General features: G+C 49.0%; 1 protein-coding gene across 4 annotated transcripts in view; it reads left to right on the forward strand.

Annotated features, from left to right (window-relative positions):
- NLGN3 (neuroligin 3) overlaps positions 1 to 8,678 on the forward strand; it is a 1,023,628-nt gene extending 1,014,950 nt beyond the window's left edge. For all 4 annotated transcript variants that reach the window (XM_069612391.1, XM_069612393.1, XM_069612394.1 and 1 more), the window contains one exon: positions 1,893 to 8,678. In XM_069612391.1, the coding sequence (XP_069468492.1) occupies positions 1,893 to 2,712 (820 nt within the window). In that variant the 3' untranslated portion in view covers positions 2,713 to 8,678. The remainder of the gene's footprint in view (positions 1 to 1,892) is intronic.
- The last annotated feature ends 1,514 nt before the right edge of the window (positions 8,679 to 10,192 follow it).

Here is a 10,192-nt window from a genome sequence, read left to right on the forward strand (position 1 = left end):
AGGAGAAATATCCATTGGAATATCAGTCCTGTCCCCCCCACAGGAGCAGTCCAGCACCGACATGCTAGCCAAATCTACTGGTGGTTGGTTGTGGGGCTGAATTAGAGAGCTTGGCTTCTGGGGCACTCCTGCAGGATTCTCCTAGGGTCAGTCCCTGTGAATGGCAGGGTTCTCAATTCCACACCTGCAGGAGGTGCGGCAGGGCACGTCTGCTTTTCATTGGTCTCATTAGTGCGGGTGGGGGCGCTGCATGTCCACTAAGACCCACGGTCGAGCAGCGTGAATGGCACGTGATGAGAAGCACTGAGGTTGCGACCCAGATACAGTGTGACGTAAGAACCCTTGGCGGGAGTTTTGAATGCAGTTCACCACCCTATAACTAACCCTAATGAAACCTCTTCTTCCAAGCAATCCCCTCCACAACAGACCGCAAATGAGCATAGTTTGAAAGTAGACACCCGTTTCCAGACTACTGTGACTACAGTAATCTTTAGGCTGGAAGATGTCTGCTTCTAGCAAATAAGGGTGGTTATAAGTGCTTTTTTCCAGCTCCTACTTCATGTTTGAGGCACCTATTACAATGCTGAATACCCTGCAGCTACTCAAGTTGCACAGTAATCTAACACTGCCAGTCCTGAAGAAGGCTTGCAGCTAAATCATTATTCAGGTCAAAACATGTGTCAGCATTTTGTAATACAGAGTGTGGGCTTTTGTATGATAAACCTACCTACCCAGTGTATGCTTAAATATGAAGGAATTGTGTTATAGGGAAAAAACTGTTTCAAACTGTATGTCGCTCTACTCTGCTACATTGCTTGTCTTTCATGATTGGCGCCTTTGTCGCTCATTCTAGACACGAAGACTGTCGAGGCTTCTGGGCACCGATACAGAGTGTCTTATACATTTCTCTGTGAAAAAATAAACTAGGGAGATACATTGAATAAAAAAGAAAAATGTGTAATCTCTTTGTAATGCAAACATTATTCTGTGGTATGGAATGCCGTGTGAATCAAAGAGATTTTCAGAGAATGGCATTTCAAATGTTTGATAAAGTCAGATTGCTCCAAGAAGCCCGAACAGATCACGAGCTGCTAAAAGCCAGACCCCCATGAGAAAGATGGCGCCGCTCTGTTTCCCAGTTTCACGGGTGGGGGGCACTGGCCCTTGAGAATCACTTGGCAGGGCTTCCCGTGGGCCTGGGTTCTGCAAGTGCACGAACCCAAGAGCACAGGTAAGAAGTTCTTTGTCAGACCTGTGTGTCCCCCTGTTATGGAATAATAGGAACAATGGGGGTCGGGGCAAGCTCATTTCTTTCATTCTTGCACTGCTTGGCCAACACCCCAACTCTGACTGGGAAGTGCTCTTAACAATTCAGGGATTCCCAAGGGCCCAGACCTCCACCCTTCCTGAGCAGATACACTGAGACCCGTTAAATTAGGCATTAATTACAGCTTTTACGTATAGCGCTTAGAAGCGGTAGGAATCTGGCATGGCACACTACCTTGATAGTACTAAGCTGGTTGCTGCTTCATGTGCCCAGCTTCGCTTTCATTGTAGGCCATCTTTGCCCTTTTAACACGGTGTAATGCACTGGGAGGCCTTCCCCATTTGTTCATATTGGGGCTCATGACGTACCTACTGGAATAACCTTTTACCTCGTGTTCTCTTAATCTAGGTTCATTCATTGTTTGTTGACCTGATCCTGAATTATTGGCTTTGTGATGTTCTGCTTTACACATGTCCTATTCTGCGTGCCAAAGGCTTTCATGGCAAACACATAGTGGGGCTGGGGGGCATTGAATTAACCTTTGATTTTTGCTTCCCTAATTTGTGATTTAACAGGAAAATAAAAAAAAACTCTAACGTTCACGTATTTCTTTTTGTCATTTCAGAGACCCTAACAAGCCAGTTCCACAGGACACAAAGTTCATCCACACAAAAGCCAACCGCTTCGAAGAAGTAGCTTGGTCCAAGTACAACCCTCGAGATCAGCTGTACCTGCATATTGGCCTGAAGCCAAGAGTGCGCGACCACTACCGCGCCACTAAGGTGGCCTTCTGGAAACACCTGGTCCCTCACCTCTACAACCTGCACGACATGTTCCAGTATACCTCAACAACCACCAAAGTGCCACCACCAGACACAACGCAAAACTCTCATATTACACGCCGGCCCAACGGCAAGATCTGGACAACTAAGCGACCACCCAGCTCCCCAACATACAATTCCAACCCTGATCAGGATCCTGGTGGTACACTGGGGTTCGAGAACCCGCGAGACTATTCCACTGAGTTGAGCGTTACCATCGCGGTCGGCGCCTCATTGCTGTTCCTCAACGTGCTGGCGTTCGCTGCCCTTTATTACCGGAAGGACAAGCGGCGCCAGGACACCCACCGGCAGCCCAGTCCACAGCGCAATGCTGTGAACGACATCAGCCACACGCCAGAGGAGATGGCCTCGCTTCAGATGAATCAGGCACACCACGAGTGTGAAGCCGTGCAAGCGCACGATGCCTTGCGGCTTACCTCACTGCCGGATTACACGCTAACTCTACGCCGCTCCCCTGATGACATCCCTCTGATGACACCAAACACCATCACCATGATCCCCAATTCCTTGGTGGGTCTCCAGACTCTTCATCCGTACAACACATTTGCCACCGGGTTTAACAACACCGGGCTACCACACTCACATTCCACAACCAGAGTATAGTTTTAAACCTCCCTTCCTCTCCACCTGTAAGACACTCACGAGCACACCATCTCCAGAGAGGGGGGAGGTCTTTCCTCTTGCTCCATGAGCAGGTAAACAGAGGCGGCGCAAAGAAAACTACCCTTGATTGCCATCCAGGAAGGAATGGTCCTCACCACCCACAACATTTGAGAGCACTGCCCTTGGAAATGTCCTCAATCCAGAGCAGTAGGACAATCTCTCCGCTGGGAGAGCAGATTCAACATAACTGGGATTAGAGGATGGTGGACCTAACACTCCCTCTCTGGGAGTGTGACTATCATGCGAGCGTAAAGGTGAATTTATTGGTGCCGCTCAAAGAGTGTGCTTATCATTTGATCATGAGAGTCGGTAATGTTTCGTGGCCCATCTGGGAACTTGTTCTTTCAGGCGAGTGTAAATTGATGACTCATCGACTAGTATGGAAATAACATGCAGGAGAATTGCTGTAACATTATCCCGGAGAGAATGCATACAACAATCGTGAGAATGGATTATAACATCGACTATCTAGGAGTAGGGCTACAACGAGTAGGAGAATGGCTGTAGCACCATTCATCTAGGAGTACAGTCCAACCAGTGGCATAACATCTATATTACCATCGATCAAAGGGAATGGCTATACCATTTGGGAGACTGGCTAAAACATTGACCTTTCAGAAGTTTGGATACAGCAGTTGTAAGAACGGCCGTGACACTGACCATCAAAGATCCTGCCTATAGTGAGTGGACCGGCTGCTTCAATATCACCCTCCAAAGAGTGCTGATATAACACAACAGAGAGTCGCGAAGCCATCATCCATCTAACTTTTTGGATATAATGCGAATGGGAATGCCTCTAAAATCGTCAATCGAAAAGTAGGAATTCATGAAGCGCGAGAATGGCTTCAACAACCTGGAGAAGGATTGCAACATCGATTGAGGGGTATTGATATAATGGTTGGGAGAATGGTTACAATAGCCTCCGTCTAGGGTGACAAGAGTCAGTGGTTGGCAATAACACATCCATGTGGAGGTACAGAAGAGAAGAGTGGGAGACTGGCTATATCACCATCCCTCAAGAATACTTATACGAGAATGGCCTTAACATCGACAACGCGGGATTGCGAATATGAAAAATCAGAAAATGGCAATATCGCCATACACACAGGTGCATGGCTACAACGAGTGAGAGGATGGATTCAATTTCTTCTTCATGGAAACAAATTGAGCTTGTGTTTGGAAGCACGGTCACATATCAGGAAAATTGGATCTACTATATAATGTGTGAGTGAGAGATTGGCGCTATCCTTATCCAAATGGGAATGTGGATGCGCAACGAGCGTGTGGACGGATATGCTGTCGGCCATCGGGCAATGTGAGAAGAACTCCATGTCTGAAGTACCTCTCTCAGAAAATGGTGGTGATGTCTCCAGAAGGATGGACTCAACCTTGGCCCTTTTGGGGAGCAAATGTTACGTGGGAGGAACACCTCTCTGTTCCTTCTAGGTAGAGCGAGTGGATACATAGTCGTACTGCCACACTGGAGCGGCGGCGGCGGCAGCTGGTGGAGGCCATGACCAGCAGTGTACAGAATGACGGTGACACAGGGGTGATCAGGAAGTGCCACAACACCTTCCACCTGTCTCCGGTGCGTCTCACGCCTTCATATATGTCAGAGAATCATAGGCAGGGAGTTGGAGGCTAGGCACTTTAAGGCCCCTTGCCCCGCCAACTCAAACACACCGGTGAAGTATGTGGCCTAGAGAATACTTCTAATGTTACTTTGCTGTTTTCTCTTTGTTTATAAAGTGCATTACTTTTGCCATCTTGGGGAGGTGCAGACAATGGATTTGAAACCTGAGGAGTCTCGCTGGACTGGGGGCCAGACTTTCATTTCATGCCTTACAGTGTGCCCCCATTTTTAGACTAGTCCACAAAGACGCTGGCCCGACGGACACGCGGCACCTCCATTTGGCGACCCAGTACAGACCATGATCTAAACATGTCTAAGGAACAGAATCAAGAAGCCTGAGGGGGTGTTCAGTGGGGCTCCCAAGGACAGAAGGCTTGGGGCGATTCCATGGCGCTCAGTCCCCAGACCTCCCACTTTCAGAAGGGCCCGCAATGATGCGAAATAGACTCCACGTGACTCCTGCTGAGTACTCATGAAATGGCATCTTACCGAGTGTGGTGAGGTGGGAGGGCGGGGAGGGGTCAGAGGGTCATTTGGGTCGGGTTTTGCTTTGATTTGAATTGTTTTCTATAACTCTAAGACCTCCACCAACCAAGGTGGACATCGATGACAATATTTTATGTTTGTAGAGAATTTGTATAAATGACGCAACAAAAATAACCACGAATGCCCTGATAAGGGTCCCCAAACCCCATAATGGACACGGTTACTGCGCCCCCAGTCAGAAGAGGCCCGCACTGCACCTCGGGTGCAGTCTTCAGTGCTGTGGTCATGACGTTTATCCCACATCCAAGGAGAGCCTCTGCTGCTGGGTGGTTTTGGGGTGGCCAGAAGCTTTTCAACCTAAATGCTGGAAGCAGGCCTTGGGCACTGCCAAGTTCTCTTGACTTCCCTGTCTCTGGTACAAACTATACCCCTCCAGGCTGAAAAATCTAGACCCTTCACCTTGGCCTATTCATCCCCCAAAACGCACAGGGGTTCTCTCATCAGGGACCCTCACCTGGGTGCCCTTCCAAAGTATGTACACAGGAGCTCGAAGGACACCACACAATCACTCTACATGTCATTGTAGGGTGCCCTTGTTACTGACACCCGTTTCACGCCCACTGTGGCGCTTCCTCAAGGCTCAGGATAGAAGCGATAAGAAGAGGTGTGGGAAGATAACAGAGGCCGGGGCGGTGAATGGTTATGGCTTTCGGCCAGGGACTGTAGACTGGAGGCGTAGGAGCTGCAGCGGGTAGTTTGGCTATCACCACAGGAATAGAGTTGCCCATTGCCCACAACCCCATGCTTTCCAACATACCCCACAAGCAATATCCAGCAGCACACAACCCTCTCCGCCCTTCAATACCTATGTACAAAGCAACCAAGTACCCTGAGGGCACAGTTCATGTGAGTAGTGCCTGGATTGGCAGAGACAGTGATTTCTGAAGGCTCCTGTCCTGCCCGTCCTTCACCCGCTGTCTACCACGCAGGCCCCCTGGCGTGTACGTAACTGTCACATTCCTAACCCACATTCTTTTACAGCACGAACGGGTTCAAATTGTGAAACTCCGCTGCCATAGCCCCAGGGTTCCGGCGATGTATGATATGACGGGGAATTTATCAAGCGGCGAATAATTCAGTTCTGGTTAAGGCTGACGCGCCTCAATGCTCAACTCGAATGAGCATCATTTGGGCAGCGACTCCCTGGGGGATGTGCACGGCTCAGGGTGAAGGGTCAGCCCTTCTCTTGATAAAAGGAGGACCCTGCTCCGCATCTTATGACACTGCCCTTTTAATCAAGCCGTTCATTTGTAGACCCGTTTTAATTTCATGAAGCTTGCTTGGCGACTTGGCATCGCTTGGAAATGGAAGATAAGGTGCGTTCCAGGGCTGTCGGTCCGCGAATGAGGAGGACGCCACGGGCCTTCGTTTCAGACATACTGTAAACGTTGGGAGGGGGGATGTGACACGTGTCACCAGAGCAAAACGTTCTGTTACCCAGTGGCACTCCCTGCAATCTAAGAGGACTGCCTGTCGCACTGTACTCACCGCTCGGCACGTTCCAAGAAAGGTGGAGTCTAGAGGCTATGTCCTCAACGGTAAGGCCTGGAGACATGACTTCTAATCCCAACTTCCCCACCTGAACAAACTGTGTGATCCTCTGCAAATCACATGTTCTCAGCTCCCAAACTGCCAGACTACAACATGATTCGAAATTGTCAATACCGCCATTATTAGGGGCTATTCTAGAACAGGGGCATTGTGCGCAGGTGCTGGTAGCCACCCAGAGATGCCAGGTACCACATGACTATGGCATTATTAACTGAAGGGCAGTGTCCCCGCCTAGTATAGTCAACGCTGATAATGTAGGGCAGAAACGTTAAGAATGCAGGTGGGAAAGTGCACACTAACTAGAAGTGCCAGGGCTATGGTGAGCCTCACAAGAAGGCCTATCCAGTTCCAGCAAATTATAAAGCATGGCTGCGAATGAAGGCAGAGGCTGCCAATGCAGCCAGCCTAACTTACACAGACTCATGCCATGTGCATATGATGGATGCCATGGCCAGCAGCACCCTTGCAATCATTACTACCGCTTTTCACTTGGGCCATTAAGGGCCTGCCATTGTGAAATGCTAAACATCGATTTAAACATGACTTTCCCTCTTAGACATTAGCACAGCAGCGTTTTGTAGCGCTATAGTGCCACGTAAAAAGATGCGCGCCTCTCCCTATGGCTATTCCAAAGACACGCAGGAGAAAGGGTTTCTATGCTGTGCATTTTAAAGTGCTTGCTGTTTGTGAATATGGGATGCTCTTTAAAATGCAGACACATTTCGCAGTTGTGCCGTGCCAGTGAAAACGTCCAGATGCCCTTTGTGAATTCTGTGGCACTTCTCCCAATCTGGTTCAGTCAGTGTCCTCTTTTGTGCTGGGAGGCCCCAACATGTGACTGGCAGAACGCCAGCTGGATGGACCCTGGGACCAGGCCTATCTGGGCAGTGATCCCATCTATGCCCAACTCATGCCTCCTACTGTGTCTGAGGTGGCAGCACTGTTGCAGCTGTCGGTGACAACACATTTAATCTGCGTTGAACGCTTTTAAAATCACCCTATTGAATGTGTTTCCAGTCGGCCACTTTGTCATCAGTGCAAGCTCTGCGAGTGGCTTGGCTCTAGCTCCCGTTGCGCCCTCTGCACTGCCTGTCTTTGCTCTGTGCAGCCTCTCTGTTCATTAGTGCCTAGTGGGAGAGACGGCACCTTCTCTCCACCTGCAGAACCCATCAGGACATAGGGTGCAGCTAGAAACCTCCCAAGCATCCTCTTGGCTGAAGGAAAGATTCCAGACTTGGTGTTGGCCAGTTGCGTTCTGCCAACGCTTGCCCAATGTGAAAACTACGGGAAACGGTGCAAAGAGAGATACAATGATTTGCCCAGGATCACACAGTGTGTGGAAGGGAAGTATGGGGAAGTATGAGCTCGGGTCGTGTGTGCAGGATGTTATCTCACTAATCATCTCTGAGCCTGAGTGAATGCTGGGCCTAGTCAATGAGGGTGGAGATCAGAGAAGAACGAGGATGAAAAGGCCAAAGACCCGCAAGGGCAGCTGACCACCTGTGCTTGTGCCCCAATGGACTTAAGGTCACACACATTTCAAATCCAAAAAGCTGCTGCTCCAGAGAGGTGGCACACCCAAGAAGCCTCTTTTGAGGTGGTCTCCTGCTGTGCCATCGCAAGGAGCAAACCCCCAATGTTAAGGAAGAACAACCAGCATGCACGGCAGCCCATGCCAAGCTGGTGACCCACTCAGGACCAGGGCTGCAAAGCCCAAAATGCAGATGACTCAACATCTGGCTGCAAAACCTTGCATTACTGAGATGGAAGGGTTGTGGCACGCTGAACCCCAGTAATGCTGCCCCCATTATCCCAGGCGTTGTTCCTCCCCCGGAGAGAGGGGGTGACGCCTGCTCCTAGGATATACTTGCTGGCCACTCTTTGGCTGGCATTTATCCTGTCAGAAACGCCAATCCTCCACAGTAGCACTGCTCCGTCACTTACTGGTAGCTGTGCCACCATGGAGTACCCCAATGTGGGAACACCCAATGTCACATCTACCCCAGATGCCCCCTGTTTCATCAGAGTATCTGCCCCTGTGCCATCAGAGAGTATCTGCCCCAGATGCCCCCTGTTTCATCAGAGAGTATCTGCCCCAGATGCCCCGTGCCATCAGAGAGTATCTGCCCAGATGCCCCCTGTGCCACCAGAGAGTATCTACCCCAGATGCCCCCTGTTTCATCAGAGAGTATCTGCCCCAGATGCCTGTGCCATCAGTGAGTATCTGCCCCAGATGCCCCTGTGTCATCAGAGATTATCTGCCCCAGATGCCCCTGTGCCATCAGAGAGTATCTACCCCAGATGCTCCCTTTGCTATCAGAGAATTAGCAACCCTTTAAACCCCCATGCCATCTCTGCATCAACCATTTCATCCACCTGTGCCATCAGAGAGTACATACCTTTTAACTCACATGCCATCAGCGTGTCAACCCTACATTCTGCCGTTGCCATCAGTTTTTCTCCCGCACAGAAGATCTATGTGTCATCAGTGAATATCTACCCTCTAATCACCATGCCACCAGTGGGTCAACCCTTTAATCTACCTGTGTCATCAGAGCGTATCTGCCCCATAACCTATATGTGCCAACATAGTGTTCCTGCCCCATAACCTATATGTGCCAACATAGTGTACCTAACCTATAACCTAAATGTGCCAACATAGTGTATCTGTTCCATAAACGATATGTGCCAAAGTGGTGTATCTGTTTCATAACCTTTATATGCCATCATAGTGTAACTGCCCCATAACATATATGTGCCAACATAGAGTACCTGGCCCATAACCTATATCTGCCAGCATAGTGTATGTGTATCTGCCCCATAACCTCTATGTGCCAACATAGTGTACCTGACCCATAATCCAAATGTGCCAACGTAGTGTATCTGCCCCATAACCTCTATGTGCCAACATCGTGTATTTGGTCGATAACCTATATGTGGCAACATAGAGTACCTGGCCCATAACCCAAATGTGCCACCATAGAGTATCCACCGCATAACCTACGTGTGCCATCAGATTGTATCAGCCCTATAACCACTATGCGGCATTAAAGTGCATCTCCTCTCATCCTACATGGGCCATTGTAGTGCAGCTGCCACATAACCTAAACATGGCAGCGCCATGTAGCAAACCCATATCCTATTTGTGCCACCACATTGCATCTGTCCCATAACTTATGTGTGCCATCAGATTCTATATACCCCAGAGGACAGATATTCAACTGAAGTATAACCCAGATAAACTTGCTGCATTTGGTGAACTGTGCCATTGGGGTCTAGGCCCCAATATTGTCCCTGTGCCCTCAGCATATATCAACCCCCATGAACTATCACGGCTATTTGAGTGCATCCCTAATACGCTTCAAGTGCCATCAGAGTATATACCACCTCATAAACATCCTGTGCCATCAGATTATATACCACCTCATAAACATACTGTGCCATCAGATTATATACCACCTCATAAACATACTGTGCCATCAGAGCATATACCATCTCATAAACATACTGTGCCATCAGAGTATATACCACCTCATAAACATCCTGTACCATCAGATTATATACCACCTCATAAACATACTGTGCCATCAGATTATATACCATCTCATAAACATACTGTGCCATCAGAGTATATACCACCTCATAAACATACTGTGCCATCAGATTATATGCCACCTCATAACCATACAG

Source organism: Ambystoma mexicanum, chromosome 5p (genome assembly GCF_040938575.1).
Source record: "Ambystoma mexicanum isolate Mex_15411 chromosome 5p, UKY_AmexF1_1, whole genome shotgun sequence".
Taxonomy (NCBI): Eukaryota; Metazoa; Chordata; class Amphibia; order Caudata; family Ambystomatidae; genus Ambystoma; species Ambystoma mexicanum.